General features: G+C 54.9%; 1 protein-coding gene across 2 annotated transcripts; it reads left to right on the top strand.

Moving 5' to 3' along the window:
• Positions 1 to 844: 844 nt before the first annotated feature.
• TRIM56 (tripartite motif containing 56) lies at positions 845 to 5,625 on the top strand. 2 transcript variants are annotated; one of them, XM_042971611.1, is made up of 3 exons: positions 845 to 933; positions 1,711 to 1,852; positions 1,963 to 5,625. In XM_042971611.1, exon 3 carries the CDS (start codon positions 1,964 to 1,966, stop codon positions 4,268 to 4,270), a length of 2,307 nt encoding a protein of 768 aa, XP_042827545.1. In that variant the 5' UTR covers positions 845 to 933; positions 1,711 to 1,852; position 1,963; the 3' UTR covers positions 4,271 to 5,625. The 2 variants fall into 2 exon arrangements, with proteins under 2 accessions (XP_042827545.1, XP_042827548.1); XM_042971614.1 differs by having other exon boundaries at positions 863 to 918.
• Positions 5,626 to 18,432: the final 12,807 nt, after the last annotated feature.

The raw sequence follows: 18,432 nt of genomic DNA on the forward strand, positions 1-18,432 counted from the left end.
CTGTAGAATCTAAGTGGCAGGTATATGAGTATTTGTGGCAATTCCTTCAACTTTTTTTGTGCTTCAAATTTTTCATAAGATATTGGGGGAAAATATCCTTCAATGATTTCTTTTGACTTCTTGGATAAAACTCAGACTCCTTCATGTACACCATAAGGCCCTCTATGATATGGCCTCTGCGTCACTCTGTAACATCATCTGCCGCCACTCACACATCCCTTCCCATAAACCATCCTGAAATACTCGGAGCTACTGGGGAGAGTTGGGGTATTTCATTCCTCTGTGCCCACCGATTTGCTGTTCCCAATTCCCAAAATGTTCTTCCCTGCGTTCTTCCTCCCAACCTCCTCTGTGCCCTTCAAACTCATCTCAAGTGATGCCTCCTCCAGGAAGCCTTCACGGACTCATCTGGTTCCTCTGCCTCCCCCCTGGCTCGGCAAAGGTTTAAGGCGTGCAGGGCCCCACCTAGGACTAGATTGGCAGCTGTGCCGCCTCACTGGAGGCCTGGCCCGAGGGCTGGGCTCTAGTTACATGGCTCTGAACCGAGGAGGAGCTCTCATTTCTCCCCTCAGAGGACGCGTCCTCGGGCAGGTCCTCTGCGTGTGCCACAAACACACTTAGCTGGCTGAGCGGATCCTGATGCTGGATCTCACAGGGCGACCTGGGGAGCCCCGCCGCCGAGCCCCGCGGCCTGCAGCAGGGGCCGCGCCGGCCAAGGGTGGAGGCCCCCCCTCCCGAGGAAGAGGTCCGGCCTGGGGTAGGGAAGAAGGCGGGGCCTGAGGCCGTGCGAGTCGGTGTCCCGGGCTGGGGACGGAAGTTGCAGAAGTACCATTACTTTCAGTTTTGTTTCTCTTTCAGGCACCCAGCCCCTGCGGCTTCCAGGCCCCGGGCCCCCCACGCCCCGTCCCGGAGCCCAAGGTCAGCTCAGACCTGGTAAGGAGGGCGGATGACGGAAGAGCTGGAAGGCGTGGGGGGAAGGGAGCGGGAGGAAGGGGGAGGGGAGGGACCCGGAAGGCGGGAGGAGAGGAGAGGGTGGGAGGGAGCACCCCGCCTCGCCCCACTCCGGGGCCAGAGGCCTGAGGCTTACCTGGGAAAGGCCTCCTCCCACTCTCTGGCCTGTCCTCCCCGACCCCACGCTCCAGAAGTTTGGGGGAACACCCCCCTCCCGCAGTCTCTTCCTGGAGGATTTCGTCCACTGTGCTGGGATCTGGGGGAGAGTCACAGACGGGTCCACACAACTCCCCTTCAGAGGCTTCTAGGAAAGCTGAGGCCCCTTTCAGCAGGACAGGTAGAAAGAAAAGCCTCTAGGAGATGAGGCACAGGTTGCGGTGACCCCAAGGAGCGCAAGGCCGCCACCGCCCCACAGCCTTACTTCCACCTGCTCCAGAACCCTCCCAGGGGAAATTGGGCAGAAAGTGGGGCCCCTTGACCCCTGATGTGGTTCCCAGGGTCTAGAAAACAGGTGTGAGGGGCTACAGGAGTTGGGGCCCCTTACCCTGCCCCAGTTGCCACAAGTAGAGGTGACTGCGCAGCCAGACCCTCTCCTATGTCCTCTCTGCCTGCACCCCACCCCTGCACCTGTCCCCAGCAGGGCCTCAGGACTACTCACACAGGGCTAGTGCCACACTTGCCAACAGGCCTGTCAACCCTGGGGTGCTGATCATCACACAGCTCCCTAAGGCTGGGCTTCTTGGTCTGGTTCTTTCTCAGGGCACTAGGCACAAGGTACAAGGCAGGAAGCATTTACTTTTTTGCATTTGCTGAATGTATGCCCGGAGAGGGGCGGCTCCCTAGCTCAAGAGCAAGCGGCCACAGGCCCTGGAAGACCAGAAGGACGTTCCTGGCCATTCAGGTGAGACCTCAGCCCTGGTGGGGCTTGGGGATGGGGGGAGAGCCAGGCTGGCAGGCTGGAGGCAACGTGGAGGTACCCTCTGCCCTCTGACCCCGACCTCTCCCTTGCAGCATGGTTTCCCAGGGATCCTCACCCTCCCTACTGGAAGCCCTGAGCAGCGACTTCCTGGCCTGTAAAATATGCCTGGAGCAGCTTCGGGCACCCAAAACGTTGCCCTGCCTGCACACCTACTGCCAGGACTGCCTGGCCCAGCTGGCCGAGGGAGGCCACCTCCGATGCCCTGAGTGCCGAGAGACCGTGCCCGTGCCACCGGCGGGCGTGGCCGCCTTCAAGACCAACTTCTTTGTCAACGGGCTCCTGGATTTGGTGAGGGCCCGGGCTGGCGGAGACCTGCGCGCGGGGAAGCCAGCCTGCGCGCTGTGTCCCCTGATGGGGGGGGCCGGCACGGGGGGGCCGGCCACTGCCCGGTGCCTGGACTGCGCGGACGACCTGTGCCAGGCCTGCGCTGACGGGCACCGCTGCACTCGGCAGACCCACACCCACCGGGTGGTGGACCTGGTGGGCTACCGGGCAGGCTGGTACGACGAGGAGGCCCGGGAGCGCCAGGCGGCCCAGTGCCCTCAGCACCCGGGAGAGGCCCTGCGCTTCCTGTGCCAGCCCTGCTCCCAGCTGCTGTGCCGCGAGTGCCGCCTGGACCCCCACCTGGACCATCCCTGCCTGCCCCTGGCCGAGGCTGTGCGCGCCCGCAGGCCAGGCCTGGAGGAGCTGTTGGCAGGCGTGGACAGCAACCTGGCGGAGCTTGAGGCCGCCCGGATGACGGAAAAGGAAGCTTTGGCCCGGCTGCGGGAACAGGCAGCTAGGGTGGGAATGCAGGTGGAGGAAGTGGCCGAGGGGGTCCTCCGGGCCCTACTAGCCCAGAAGCAGGAGGTGCTGGGGCAGCTACGGGCCCACGTAGAGGCTGCTGAGGAGGCTGCTCGGGAGAGACTGGAGGAGCTGGAGGGCCGGGAGCAGGTGGCCAGGGCGGCGGCCGCCTTTGCCCGTCGGGTGCTCAGCTTGGGTCGCGAGGCCGAGATACTTTCTCTGGAAGGGGCGATTGCCCAGAGGCTCCGGCAGCTGCAGGGCTGTCCCTGGATGCCAGGGCCAGCCCCCTGCCTGCTGCCCCAGCTGGAGTTCCATCCTGGGCTCCTGGACAAGAACTGCCGCCTGCTAGGGCTCTCCTTTGAGGAACAGCCCCAGAAGGACGGTGGGCAAGAAGGAGCTGGAAGCCAGGGAGGTGATGAAACTTCGAGCCAGAGAGAGGACGGAGCCAAGTCAGAGAGACATGGTGGAATCCAGCCCCAGAGTAGGGCTGGAGCTTGCACCCCAGACAGAGCCCAGACACCCCAGGAGGACGGAGCCCAGACCCCAAAGGAGGACAGAGCCAAGACACCCCAGGAAGACGGAGCCCAGACTCCAAAAGAGGGCAGAGCCCAGACACCCCTAGAAGATGAAGGAGCCCAGACCCCGAGGGGTGGCAGATCCAACAAGAAGAGGAAGTTCAAAGGCAGGCTCAAGTCAGTTTCCCGGGAGCCCAGCCCAGTGCCTGGGCTGAACCTGGAGGGCTCTGGCCTCCTCCCCAGGCCCATTTTCTCCTGCAGCTTCCCCACGCGGATGCCAGGAGACAAGCGGTCTCCCCGCATCACAGGGCTCTGTCCCTTTGGCCCCCGGGAGATCCTGGTGGCGGATGAGCAGAATAGGGCGTTGAAGCGCTTCTCCCTCAATGGCGACTACAAGGGCGCAGTGCCCGTCCCCGAGGGCTGCTCCCCATGTAGCGTGGCTGCCCTGCAGGGAGCAGTGGCCTTCTCGGCCGGCGCGAGGCTCTACCTCATCAGCCCTGATGGTGAGGTGCAGTGGCGCCGGGCCCTGAGCCTCTCCCAGGCCAGCCACGCTGTGGCTGCCATGCCGAGTGGGGACCGTGTGGCCGTCAGTGTGTCAGGCCACGTGGAAGTGTACAACATGGAAGGCAGCCTGGCCACCCGGTTCATCCCTGGGGGCAAGGCCAACAGGGGCCTGCGGGCACTGGTGTTCCTGACCACCAGCCCCCAGGGCAATTTTGTGGGGTCCGACTGGCAGCAGAACAGCGTGGTGGTCTGTGATGGTCTGGGTCAGGTGATTGGTGAGTACCGGGGGCCAGGCCTGCATGGCTGCCAGCCAGGCTCTGTGTCCGTGGATAAGAAAGGCTACATCTTCCTGACCCTTCGCGAGGTCAACAAGGTGGTGATCCTGGATCCAAAGGGGTCACTGCTCGGCGACTTCCTGACGGCCTATCATGGCCTGGAAAAGCCTAGGGTGACCACCATGGTGGACGGCAGGCACCTGGTTGTGTCTCTCAGTAACGGGACCATTCATGTCTTTCGGGTCCGCTCTCTTGATAGTTAAAGGGCTAGGACAGGAGAGGGGCTGGGGAGGGACGGGGAGGGGTGCTGGGGCTATAGGGGGGACGAGGGAGGCAAGGCCGCCATGGGATGTGGTGGCTGAGGGTGTTTTCTGGAAGGCAGGGGCTGGCAACCTTTCAATGTGAAGTGCCAAACTGCTAACCCCTCTTCAGGGTGTTGTGGGGATGGGACCAAGGGCAGCAGTGTGACCACAGCTCTCAGAAGCAGGGGAGGAAGGGAGGAGTGCGCCGAGAGCTAACTGTGTCTCCTGCTTTTGGGGGGTGACTGCTGCTTCCGTCGCCACCCTTGTAGGTCAAGTTTCTGAAATTCGTAAGCTTGTGCTGATTGGCGTTCTTCAAAACTACTCCCGATGGGATGGCCCAGGGAGAGTCTTGGCGAGGCTGGCAGAAGGAATCCTCCGAGTCGAGAAGGGCTTGGGGTATGTCAGGCATATGCCTTCTAGAAGAGAGCTGAGAACCCAGCTCCCCTCAGACTGGAAGCAGGGACACACCAGGTCAGAAGAGGTCTGGGATTTTGAACCAGCCACAGTCCTGACGTAGAGATCCCTCTGAGGGTGGGCTTTGTGGGGGACCAAGTACAGACACCAGCTGAGGCCAAGAGGTGTGTACCTCAAAGTCCGTGAGGTGAATGTGCCAACAGAAGGGTTGGAGTCTAAAACACAGGGTTCTGAGTATGAGAGGGGAGACCCCAGGGTCTCCCCTCCCACCACCAGGCTAATCCAAGGCAAGACCTACATAGGATGTATAATCTCTGCTTTGATGTCTTTACACTTCCTAGAGTCTTATTTTTAGTTCCCCTTAGTTTTCCGGTGTGATTCCTTTCGAGAAAATTTGGGTTTGGCAGAACTAAAGGGTGAAGGAGTTTGCCTTCAGGTGGGCCATTACTGTGGGAAAAACAGCCTAGCCTAACCCTGGAGGCCAGGTGCTGGACTGTGGGGCCAAACCAGCTGGAAAACTTGAGAAGTCAGTTGTGGGGCTGGGCTGGGTGGAGGGATGAAACCCACAGGGAGTTCTGCCAGAGGTGAGCCGCGACCACTGCACTCTTGCATGGGCCATGGCAGCACCAGAACTGAGGTGGACATGTTGAGCCTGGGGCTGTCGTGAGATGACCAAAGGGAATCTTAATCTAGGGATCATGGACAATGGAATGTTCATAGGGACCAGAGGGATTTTGGACAAGTCCAGAGGGAAAGTGCATGGGAAAAGAAAACCCTTTTCTGGAGAGGTCGTTGCTTATTCTGTTGAAGTAATGGGGGAAATCATCAAGGTCAAGTGTACAAATTCAGTTATATAAAAACTGGAAATGTATACATAGCAAAAAAAAAAAAAAAAGGAAAAGGAAAGGAAAGCCAGTAAGATGAGGAAATTATGTAGAATTGGTCCAAGTAAGGGCTGAGCCTCCAGTACAAGCAGTGACCAAGAGATCTACTTGGTTAAAAGACCAATCAGGCGATGTACGCAGGAGGAAATGCACACAGGCCAGGACTAGGAAACTATAAAGTAAAGTCAACCACTTGGCATTCACCAAAAATATATTAAAAATACGTCATGGGGAGGTAGACTGCTGGCATTATAAAGTGTGATGCTTTCTGGAGAACAATTGGCAATAGTTGACAAAGGTAAAAAGAAATGACCATAGGACTAAGTTATCTCACTTTGGGGAATACGTTCTGGAAAAATAATTCAAGAGGAAGAAAGTAGTTGCACAGAGATATTTGTGGCCGTCTTATATGTCACAGTCATCGACTGGAAACTGCTTGGCTGTGAGGGACAGCCAAGCAGCTTGTGGTCTGTTCGGACCATGAGCTATTGCCTTCACATATGACAACTATGAAAACTATTTAGAAGAATATGTTATGTGATGCAATCATAGCAAAAAGAGAGAGAGAGAGAGAGAGAAAGAATTTGGGATTATGACCACTTAATGATAGCAACAAGGTAAAAGTATGTCTGAATAGTTACCGAGTGGAAATATGTTCAACATTTGTAAATAGTGATTTGGGAGACTGAGTTCTGAGTTCTTTCGTGTACATATATATGCACATTCATATATGCACATTCCTACTTCAGTTCTTATTGACCATTAGGTAACATATATGCTTAATATTTACTTCAAAAACATACACCTCTAGAAATGATGTGTGAGCATAGCTATTGGATTTGCAAATGAATGTGTCAGTTGGTATAAACGAGACTGTCCAGTTGAAGGAGAGGCAGGAGTCTGGAGGAGAATCCCAGCTGGCCAGGGCCTGGCAGGGAGGAAGGGCAGAGCAGAGGAGCAGAGGCTTGTCTGCAGAGGTCGGAGAGTCCTCTCGGGTGATCAGATCATTGTGGAGTGTCCACAAAGCAGGGGAAGGTCATATTGAGTTCACCAACTAATTCAGAACAACTGGAAACCAAGTGGTATTTCTACAGAACCAACTAGTATAGAGTAAGTTGTATGGGGGTGGGGGTGGGGCAGTGTCTCGTCTGCTTTGCAAGCTCTATTTCCAGAGTGAGCACAGGGGTGGCTCGTGGTAGGTGCTTAATAAATGTCTGTGAAATGAACAGACAGTGGTAAGACTCTTGTAGAGGTTTCCCACCTCAGATGTCTAAGCCCCAGCCGACCAAGCTGTCCAAAAGCTTGGCTTGTGAGAAATTTCTGGTAGGGGGCACTATGGACACAGTCCACCATATGCCTCCTGGGGGGTGGCCCTCCTCTGAGTCACAAAAGAGGTGAGATTGGGGTGACTTGATTGTGTGTGAAGGGGGACCTGGGAGGTCATAGGCTCTAGGGGGTCATACACTTCAGGTTAGCAGAGCTGTTCTGAGGGTTGCATTGGAACCACAGGAACGCCATCTGGCTGCAAGAAGAGAATCCCACAGATGCTTCAGAGCTGCGGGAACCACTTGGCTCTCCAGAAAGCTGTAGGAATCCTGGGAAGCCAGGCATTGGAAGATTGACGGAAGTACTAACTTTTCCTCGTTGAGGGGTAGGGGTGGGAAGGCACAGAACACTGGCAAAACGTGAAATGCAAGAGAAGTACAGTATTGAGCGTGATATGGAGGTAAAATCTCCGTCACCTTACCCGTGACCTAGGAATCCCATTCAGCACCAAAAGAAAATTCTTGGTTAAACTAAAGATGTGAAGAAATCAGGAACATCACGAAAGATGCAACACCCCTCCCCTACACACACACACACACACACACACACACACACACACACACACACACCCCACATTGGGCTTGTAACAATTTTCATTCCATTTCGTGTTTGGGACTTTCCAGGTTGTGCATATACTGGTGAAAGGAGCATGCCGTCCCGGTAGGGAGAGGGTGGGTAGAAAACCTCTTCCGTAGTCTTTGTGTCTAAAGGGAAGTGAATGAGGTAGCAGAGACCTAGGTTGAGTGCTGGCTCCTCCACAAGATAGCTGTGTGATCTTGGCTAGCTTCCTAACCTCTCTGAACCTCCATTTCTATGTCAGTAAAATACACAACATACCCACTTCACAGGGTTGTCATGAGTGCTGGGTGAGAAGCACAGAGAAGTGTTTTGCATACCATGAAGTTCAGATCCGAAGTGTGGGTTAGGAAAAAGCTCAGCCAACTTGTACTGACTTCATATGGACTGTTCCGCCAGTGCAAGCCTGAATGGGGATGTTATAGGAACATGTTGACGAGGTCAAAGCTCAAGAAGGTCTGGGTAGAGGGGCGCCTGGGTGGCGCAGTCGGTTAAGCGTCCGACTTCAGCCAGGTCACGATCTCACGGTCCGTGAGTTCGAGCCCCGCGTCGGGCTCTGGGCTGATGGCTCGGAACCTGGAGCCTGTTTCCGATTCTGTGTCTCCCTCTCTCTCTGTCCCTCCCCCGTTCATGCTCTGTCTCTCTCTGTCCCAAAAATAAAATAAACGTTGAAAAAAAAAAAAAAAAAAAAAAAAAAAAAAAAAGGTCTGGGTAGAGTTGTTACCTGTTTCTCTTTTGGAGGAGATGTTTTGCCTTGCTGCATTTATTTGAAGAAGCCATATGTAAGACACAACAGTAATTGTAGGAGCAGAAGGGACCAATGGCCAGCTTGCTAAGACTCAGTGTTGTTCCTAAAAGCCAGCTGAGAACCAGACTGTGCTAAATTAAGGACCGATAACCATAGACATTTAGGAAAAATTCAAAATGGCAAGTGTGGCCTGATCTTTTGATAATTTAGAGAAAATATAACTCGGGAGGGACTAACTTCCCCTTCCATTGTAATCTTATAATTACTATATCTATAAAGCCATGTTACCTAATACATGCTTCCATGTTACCTAATACATGCTTAAGAGGGAGAATTCCAAAGGGGCAGAGGTCTGAGAGAGAAGTCAGAAATCTTCCAAGGAAATCGGTAAAGTCGGTGATCTGAGCTGGGCAGGATTCAATAGGTGGTTGCCAAGGCCAAGGTGTTTGACCATCTCTCCGTGGCAGGTCAGCTGACACTATAGCTATCCTGTAAATTGAGTGGGAGATTGGACACAGGGCATAGAGGTCTGTTTCAGCAGAGGGGAAGGCGATTTTGGACTAGCTGGGGCAGAGAACTGCCAGAGCGGGCGCTCAGGAAGATGTTCCTGGCAGGAGAAAGATCAAGCTCAGATGCAAGCTTAGGAAAATAGGTAGTTTGACTGAAGATCACAGAACCAGCCTACCCAACTGGTTCATGAATATAGCTTAATTAAATGGATCAGGACAGAAGCAAAAACAGGTTTTCTGGGGACCATAGACGCCTTTGACAGGAGAGTGGAGTAGTACAGTGGGATCAGGCAAGACCTCACCTGAAGCCCCAGGTGAGGAATCTTTGGGACCATATACAGAGGCGATTAGGAAGGAGGTTTGGGAGGACAACTTGACTTGTCTCTGGAGAAACTTTGAACCGGTTAGCTCAGCAGCCAAAAGAGACAGGGTTGGAGACAGAACCGAGACCTCAGTACCCATAGGGTCAGCCCAGCAAAGTTTTAGTTGCCATGGGCTGAAGAATCTGTGTTGTAAACTCTTTCATTCCTTTGTGTGCTCTGTATTTTTCTTCCGTTTCGTAATAAATTCTTCTGAAAAAAAAATGTGAACCTTTTCTTACATGGATTCATGGCTGTGGGGAACTGCCAAAGCCCAGAGAGCAAAGGTATCCTGGCCACCCCTGCTGTAGCTCCAAAGATGCCAACATCTCGTCCTTGGGGACACTGCAGGAGGTCCCACCTAGTCCCGGCCACTGCCACCTATAGACAGAGGGCCCTCTGGGCAGAGGTGTCTTGCAGGCTAGGCCTCGGTGGGAGCCAGCCGGTGACCTGGCTCAGCAGGACTGCATGTGGGCACACTCAGGTGAGGAATGGCTGCGTGGGTCTCTGCTCGTTTTCTGGTTTGGAGGAACCAAACAAGCAGCTGTGGGCACCGTCCAGCATGCACGGTGGGCCCTGCAGGGCTGGGTGGAACACATGCCTGTTCGCCAAACCTACCCGCTCTGACCTAGTCTCCAAAGCCCCTGAGGGAGCTCCTGCCCCCAGCTGTGCTGAACCAGAAGGGGAGAGACCTCAGATGTTCTCTCTCTGTCTCTCTCTTTTTTTTAATGTTTGCTTATTTTTGAGAGAGGGAGAGAGAGACAGCGGGCACGGGGCAGAGGGAGAGGGAGCCAGAGGATCTGTGCTGACAGCAGCAAGCCCGACGCTGGGCTCAAACTCACCAACCGTGAGATCACGACCAGAGCCAAAGTCAGACGCTTAATGGGCTGAGCCACCCGGGCGCCCCAGTTGTTATTTCTAACTCACACAACCTCTGACTTCCCCATCAAATACAGTAGATGGAATAGCAGTTACTGAGTGCCCGCCCACCTGTGCTTCATACCCATCGGCTTCCAGAAGCTTCAACTCCTACAGAGTAGGAATCGTTAGCATTATTTGACAGACAAGGAAACCAAAGGTGGCGAGGCTTGCTCTTGGATCCTGACTCCGAAGCTGCCCTTCCAACCAGCTCTGAATCCTAAGCCTATGTTCCTCTTCTCTCCTTCGTCAATGACGGCCGAATGAAATGAGATCTGAGGTTCCTTCCTGAGCTAACAGACCAGGCCCTTGTCCCTATAATAGGACTGGAATCTAACACAGGAAGGGAAACTCAGAGATACTTCTGAGCATCCCAGCGGCTAGTGCTCACTGCAGGGGGGTGGGGCGGGGGGGGGGGAGCAAGACGGAGAAGAGAAGACAGCGGAGGAGACAATGTTTTGAGTGGCCTGGTGGGGAAGCAGGGGGTGGGAGTCAGGGCCCACCACTGCCCCGGTGACAGCCTGAAAAAGAATTCCGCAATTCATCATCGAATGACTCAGCCTGGCTTTGGACCGGAGCCTCTGTGAACCCCGGGGAGCATGACTCAGCAGCTGAGGGGGCCAGGAGCAGGAGAGGCTGCCGCGGTCCATGTGAGCAGTAACTGTGGGGAGAACGGCCTGTTCCAGGCCCCAAACCCCAAGGCGGAGCGTCTGCCTCTGTGGTCAGACACACACGGCCTGGGGTTCCTAGCCATGTGGCCAAGACTCCTCCCTCAGACCTGGGTCTCCTCTTCTGCAGGCCTGGCTGCCTCCTTTCCCCACAGCCTTGGGGTCTGCTGCAGGATACTGTGGCCACAGACTCTGGGAGCCTCTTTCCCCTTCACTGCTCTGCCAGGGTCAGGCGGGCCTCTCTAGAAGGGCAGCAGGGGCCCCACTGTAGGGGCTGGGGAAGGCGGGCACATGTCACAGGCAGGGCACGAGACTAGACAGATGGTCACAGCATCCCTCCTCCTGCTGAGGGCCAGGGAATGGGGCGCTCTGCTCTTGATTTTGCTCAAGGGTTAACTCAGAAAACGTCTCTTCCCCCTCAGAAATTTTCTCTCCCCTTAACACTCAGGTCAGGACAGTCCATCAACTTACCAGCTGAAAACAGCCAAAGCAACAGGGAGACAGAATGGCCCCCGAGTCCTATGGGGGAGGCCGGGACACAGAGGTTGTAGGTCAGCAGGAGGGCACACAGACCCGCTCCTCCCCGCCAGTGCCTGGGCACTCTTGTCTGGTGACCCCAGTTACTTTCTCACCTCGATTATTCATACAGTTCTTTCCTCCCCTGCCAAACCCTCAGGACAAGAACTTCTGATTCACATGGAGCATTCCATGATCAGGTGTTCTGTAAATATTTGTTGGTTGAAAGAACAAATGAGTGAATCTGTGCTAAAAGCCTAGTCACCGTCCCTAAGGTCGGAGGAAGCCCTGGGAGGAGAGGACAGGCCCTGGGGCAAGAGACGATTATCCCTCCTCCTTAGAAGGGAGGCATGAATAGAAGTTATCCAAATTCTGGGAGGGAAAGATAGTAATCCTGCTGTGCTGTCCTTTTTCTTTTTCCCACCACTCCTTTAACCTTCTAAGGTGCTAGTTCACTTAATTGTTTATCCTGTTTATTGATTATTGTGTTCCCCCCCCTCAATTGCTATCCTGGAAGGATGCAAGCCCCAGAAGGCATTTTGTCTATTTCATGCACTGATCTAACCTACGTGCCTGGGGTATAGTAGATACTGAATGAATGAATGAATCAATGAATGGTATCTATTGAGCATTTACTCAGAACCAGGCCCCATTTTACATGTATTATCTCATTTTGTGCCCTTAACAGTTCTAGGAAGTAGTATTACTGTCTTCCCTGGTTTAAAGATGAGGAAGGTGAGGGGCGCCTGGGTGGCTCAGTCGACTAAGCTCCCAACTTCAGCTCTGATCATGATCTCATGGCTCATGGGTTTGGGCCCCACGTAGGGCTCTGTGCTGACAGCACAGAGCCCGGAGCCTGCTTCGGATTCTGTGTCTCCCTCTCTCTCTGCCCCTCCCCTGTTCACACTCAGGCGCTCTCAAAAATAAATAAACGTTAAAAAAAAAGAGAGATTAAAAATGAGGAAGGTGAGGTTAGAGATTATGTAACACGAACAAGATCACCAGGAGCTGGGCAAGGGGCTGGGCAGAGGCCAACGCCAGCTGTGGTCTGCCTAGGGACAGCCTTCTATCACTCCCCGGGGAAGCACTGCACACACCAGGCCTTCCAGGAAAGCCACACCCGCTTCATCCCTTCTGGTTGATGTTTTTCTTTATCCTTCTTCCTACCAACTTCCCACATGATCCCGTCCCACCCCCAGAAGATATCTCTGCCCTGAAACACAGCACCCCAGCTTCCAGACTTTTCCTGGCAGAACCGCAGAGGCCTGAGAGCAGAGAAGGGGACTGGGGAACCTAGGCCTGGCCCTGCCCACCCAGGCCCTGCAGAGTTGAGGCAGGAATGTTCCTGTAGCCCACTCCCTAACACCCCCCTTCCTGCTGTCCCTCAGACTGTGTGGGAGGCTCCCCAGCCCCAAGTTCAAGGAAGGCAGAAACCCCCAGATCACTTTTCTGTGCACTTCCTACCGCTGGGAAGTAGGCTAGAACACAAGAAGGCCTCTGCCTACGCCAGGGGGCCAGTGCTCCCAGACACGTCTCCTGGCAAGGACAGCTTTGCAGGCCCCTCACCTCCTACCTCACTCTCCTGGCCCCTTCCCTGCATCCCCTTAAGCTTCTGTGGTTCTCCTGCCAGGAAGAGTCTGGAAGTTGAAGAGATGCTGTGCTTCAGGGCAGAGATATCTTTTGGGGGTGGGATGGGGTCATGTGGGAAATTAGTAGGAAGAGTGATAAAGAAAAATATCACCGGAAGGCATGAAGCGGGTGTGGCTTCCCCAGAAGGCCTCCTGCAGGGCACCTCCCCAGGGAATGATGGAGAGCTGGCCTCGGGCAGGCCGCAGCTGGCATTGGCCTCTGCCCAGCCCCTTGCTCCTAGTGATCTCTGGGGAAAAGAACGGAGACCCAGGAACAGCAGGAGCAGCGAGAAGCCTACAGACACCTGAGGGCACCCATGTCCATGCTCAGGGAGACACAGCACCTCCACCTCCCTCCAAGGGCTCAGGAGGGCAGTGAGAGAGCGAGGGTAAGGAGGCTGGGATGTCTAAGCAACATCTGGAAACGGGCCGTCACGGGAGTCAGAAGCTAGACTGGGGGTTGTCAGGGAGAAACTGAGTCCAGATGTTGGGGAAGCAGTACCACGCCTCACACCTGGGATCCTGCCTGTGGCTGCAGCCAAGCATCCTCGCTGGTGTTGATATGAGAGAGGGGGTGTATCTCTGTGGTCTTATAAACACATGGCGGTAGGCATGCCATTAGGATGTTTCTAGGCAGGCATGCGCCCCATCAAAGAAGCAAGACTGGAATTTCCCTGAGGCTATCATTTCCTACCATTTAATCCTCAGTCGAGGACCACAGGGCCTCCCAAGGGCAGGTGCTGGGGGAGTGGGCAAGGTGCAGAGCTCTCCAGGAATGCCCCCATGCCCCGTCCACCTCTCCACCCACAAGCCCCTCTCCTAACACAGAAGGTGATATGCTCTCCCTCTGGGGTCTTTCCCTCCAAGAAAGGGATTCAGGGTGAGGACAGCCTCATTTTATCCCAGCTCTGTCACTCACTAACAGGGGACACCCGCATGGGTTTCTTAACCTCTCTGGACCTTGGTTCCTTGCCTGTGTAATGGAGGCAGTGAGCTATCCCATGGGGCTCCCAAATGAATAAATGAGATAAAGAATATGAACACACTCAGCCAGCGTCTGGCACATAGGGGATGTCTAGTCAGAGTTCATGGTTCCTTCCTGCCTTCACCTCTTGGGACCACGTGCCTTCTCCCCACACCTTCTGGGCACAAAACACCCGGGCTGAGCTCTTTTCCTTCCACCCCCATGCACCACCACTCAATCAGCCCACCATACAGAAAGCATTTACTGGGCCCTGCCTCTAAGTTACCAACGCAAACAGCAAGAACAAAGATGTGGAGGGAAGATGTGGCCAGCTGGGGTAAGTAGCTGGTCACCCAAATGAAGTGACTTCTCTGTGGAGTTTCATCACATCACAGCCCAGCACTTGATTCTCCAACTAACATGTGCATACCATGGACAAACCGATCTCGGGGCGTACTGACGTCAAGCGTGCGTACAAGACGCACAAAGGGTAGCGTTAGGAACCAAATGCCAGCTCGTTAGTTTACCGACACAGCCACTATCCCCAGGCACCTGGGCACCTCTCTCCTGGAGGCTTCAGAATGGAACTGCTGAGGATGGAATTAGAACGAGGCCAGGCCATTGGATGATTTTAATGGCTGGATGATAACCTGAGGTGTCCACACCACCTCAGGATAAGCCAGTCCCAGGGCCCGGCCCCCTGAGGTTTTAGGCTGTCCTGCACAGCCTAGAGACCCGGCCCCAAGCTGGATCTCCTTGGATCCCCCATTTATAATGAGAAGGAACTCTCTCCTCTGTTGGCATTTTCCCTCAGGCAGAAGACAATGCAGTTAGGTCCCTAAAATCAATTGCAATCTTATCTGCTCTTCTGAGGTTTCACCCAGGTCTCCTTAATTGGATTTGGGATATTTACAGACAGACAGTCTCCTAGGTAATTTCTACAGAGGGCTAATATCCTCTCCTAAACCGGGTTTCTTCCTAATTGGATTCTCCAAAGGCAATGTTAACTTCAAGGTACTTGGCTGTCAGGCCCAAGTCCTGCCCACGTGGGGCAGTATTAAGGGGCAGAGGAGGAAAGCACAGACCCAAACATTTCCTACCTCTAAATGGCACACGACCCAGTAGGGAGAACAAAATGAACATATGTGGTACAGATGAAGAACCCTCCAATGCTGAATGGTGTGTCTGATCATAAGAGTGTTCAAGTTCAAAGGAGAAACAGCTTAGGATGGCCCGCAGGATGCTGGAATGGCTTTGGGGAAAAGGTAGGATCCAAGCCCCCTTGGGAGGCTCCGTGAAGAGCTGATTTGCATATGAACAGCAGGGGGTGTGTGGAACATTCTAGAGGCCAGAGATGGGTGGGAAAACCAGAAATCAGGCAGTGTAGATGGAGGGGATAGATATGGCAGATGGAGATCCTGTCCCCGCCGTTATGACTGCCTTCCCACTTTCCCTCTTTCACCCACACTGTTCTTGCTCATCTTCCCCACACACGAACTGGGTTTGTTGAGAAACCCGGGAGGCGTCAGGAGGCCCGGCAATTAACACAGACCTGGCACATATACCAGGACCCCCACACACATAAACACACACTCCTGTCCAGCTGCTGAGTTAATGGTCCACTGGCAGGAAAGCCCTGTCAGAGCAGAAGGGCGGGGAACCTCGGCCCCAGACCAGGAGTGACAGACCCGCGCCTTCCACCTGCTGCGCTGACGATGTGCCTGATTCAGCCCGGAAACCAGGCCCGTGTGCCAGACACAACAAGACGTCCTTCCCCTTACCTACAGTCCCTTGGGGTTCGCAGAAATGATAACAGGGAGTTCCCGAGTCAGGGGCTTTCCGTCTGGGCTCAGCTCCCACCTTAGCCCCATTTCCCCGGGTAAGCCGCTGCCACAGGCAGACAAGAACAAAACAGAGGGGGACCCGCCATTTCCTGAAAGGATAAGCACTTGAGGACACAGGTCCCCTGAGCCCATCCTGGGGGTTTAGGTCTACTTGATACACTCAGAGCAGAACGGGGTCTGTTGGCGCTCGTCTAAAACAGGAGCCCAGGGGGCGCCTGGGTGGCTCAGTTGGTTTAGCGTCCCACTTCAGCTCAGGTCATGATCTCACGGTTCGTGAGTTTGAGGCCCGCATCAGGCTCTGCGCTGAAAGTGGAGAGCCCACTTCGGATCCTCTGTCTCTCTTTCCTTCAAAAATAAATAAACATTTAAAAACATAAATAAATTCTCCGCATGGGGCGCCTGAGTGGCTTAGTCAGTTGAGTATCCCACTTCGTGATCTCTCGATCCCACATTGGGCTCTGTGCTGTCAGTGTAGAGCCTGCTTGGGATTCTGTCTCCTCGTCTAGAGAGGGACTGGCTCCCTGCTTGCACTTGCTATTGTGCGCGTGCTCTCTCTCTCTCTCTCTCTCTCTCTCTCTCTCAAAAATAAATAAAATATTTTTTAAAAATTAAAACAGGAGCTCAGAATAAGAAGGTTCCCCCCCCCCCCCAGCTTTCCTGGACCCTAAAGCTCTCCTGTTGGCCCCGCTGTCATTCCACTGGAAGGGTCTAAACCTTGGAAAAGAGAAGACTGCCCTTCTGCTTCCTCAGACCGCCATATCCTTTGACAGAGCTGGCCGGTGCAGGGCTGAGGGCTCAGGAGGAAGGAGGGAGGGGTGTCCACCCGCATGGCCCCGAGCTCCTGACGACCGTGGCAAGACCGACAGAGGCCGTCTGGCCAGCCCTATAGGGAGGTGAGCTGGCAGGCTGGGGCTGCACCCTGGGAAAGAGGGAGTGTGCCTGAGGGAGCCAGCTGTCGGTCTGGGCCGTGAATAACGGGGGCCTCATCACCACCCCAGAGCTGCAGGGGCAGGAGCACCCAGCACGGGGACTGACTAAGAGAGCAGGTCTGGGCGAGTGGGTGACGAGCAAGGAGCAGAGTGCCGGGCTCCTACACACAGGGCAAATCCCTTGGCTGCTCTTTGGGCTCCTTCCTTCTCGGGCCCTTCTCCCCACATGATTCTGCTTCTCCAGCCTGACATGTCCGCATCCTCTCCACCAAGCCTCTCTGCCTTATCCCAAAGGTCGGGTCCCTGCACTCTTCCTGCCTGCCCCCAGGCCTCAGACATCCCTTGGCTGGATGCCTGATCTCCCGTGTTACTCAAGAGGCATTTGGCACACCCCTCCTTGGAACTCCTTGTCTTTACAGCTGTCTGTCTTTCTACCGGAACAGGGCCCTAAGGCCCTCCAGGGCCAGACCCTTATCCTCGGCCCCAGCACCTTTACACGCCCCGCGGACAGAAAAAGCAATAAAAGCAGTTCTCTGCAAATGCTTGCAGATCATTCTTTCAGGTCTAGCTCACAGGCCCGCTCCCACAGGGGCCTCCCGAGCATTTCACGGGTACCTCTCCTGAGGCATTCGAGGCCGGTTCTGGCTTCTCTGGCTCTGAAGGTGAGGACAGTGCCTCCGTGCCCTGACCAGCTTCTCATGTCCTCTCTGCCTTCTCCACCCATCTCAAAGTCGAGCCTGCAGTCCAAGGTCCACAGATAACCAGCCCACAAACGTGAACAGGGCACAGAAACTGCTAACCGAGCCTATGGGTCAAAGGGCAGTGTGCTCCGTCACCAGGCAACCCAGGCTCAGGGCCTCCGGTAGATTCTTTCTGGGGCGATGAGATCCCTGTCTCCAAAAGCCACCTGGGGGGTGGGGGTGGGGGAAAGCACACGGGTCTGAAATTCCCCACCCCTGGCCGGGGTGGTCTAAGGCTGCAATCTCAATCCCAAAGGGGAGCCAGTAAAGGCCAAACCAAACCAGCATCCTGGGATTCTGATTCGAGACTCGAATCATCAGCGATGGGCCCGGCTCTCACGGCTTTTTGAAAGCTCCTGGGTAAACCTAATGTGAAGCTGGGGACGAGAGCCACTGGACGAAGCACAGAATGTCACAACTCCCAAGCGAGCGTGGCCTTCGAGGGTATGAAACGGTCAATCATCACGGCTTGAGCCAGAATCAGTTCCTTGCTCAGAGGACAGGAAGGTTCTGAAGGAAGGAGTCAGGGATGGGAAGGGGAGCCGTGGGATATAGTGAGGGCGGAGCCGGGCCCTATCCTGGGTCAGGGGGTTAGGGGCACAGGCCTGCAGGGGACACCACGGGGACAGCTGTGGCGCCGAAAAACAGAACGGAGGCAGGGCGTGCTGGAGCCAGCTCCTCTCATTAGCTGAGGGGCCTGGAGCAAGAGATCCAACCCATCTCTGTGGCGGTTTCCTCACCTGTAGAATGGGACAGCGCCACCCCCAATCTCTGAGCCAGATGAGAACGAACGCAGGTAATGAGAGGACAGCAGGGCCTGGCAGACAGCAACTTCTCTGCACACTTTAGCCACTGGGACCGCGGCAGTTCGGGGAAAGGGGACTCTTCCCTGCAACTCTGAAGAAAAGGCATGCAGACCCAGCACTTTAGGAATGAAGAGATGTGCAGATCGGCAGCTGCCTAAATAGGGGCACCTGCGGGGCTTGGTTGGTTGAGCGGATGACTTGGGCTCAGGCTGTGACCTCATGGTTTCTGGGTTCTAACCCTGCAGCGGGCTCACTGCTCTCAGTGCAGAGCCTGCTTCGGATCCTCTGTCTCCA

This window comes from Panthera tigris, chromosome E3 (genome assembly GCF_018350195.1).
Source record: "Panthera tigris isolate Pti1 chromosome E3, P.tigris_Pti1_mat1.1, whole genome shotgun sequence".
In the NCBI taxonomy this organism is placed as follows: domain Eukaryota; kingdom Metazoa; phylum Chordata; class Mammalia; order Carnivora; family Felidae; genus Panthera; species Panthera tigris.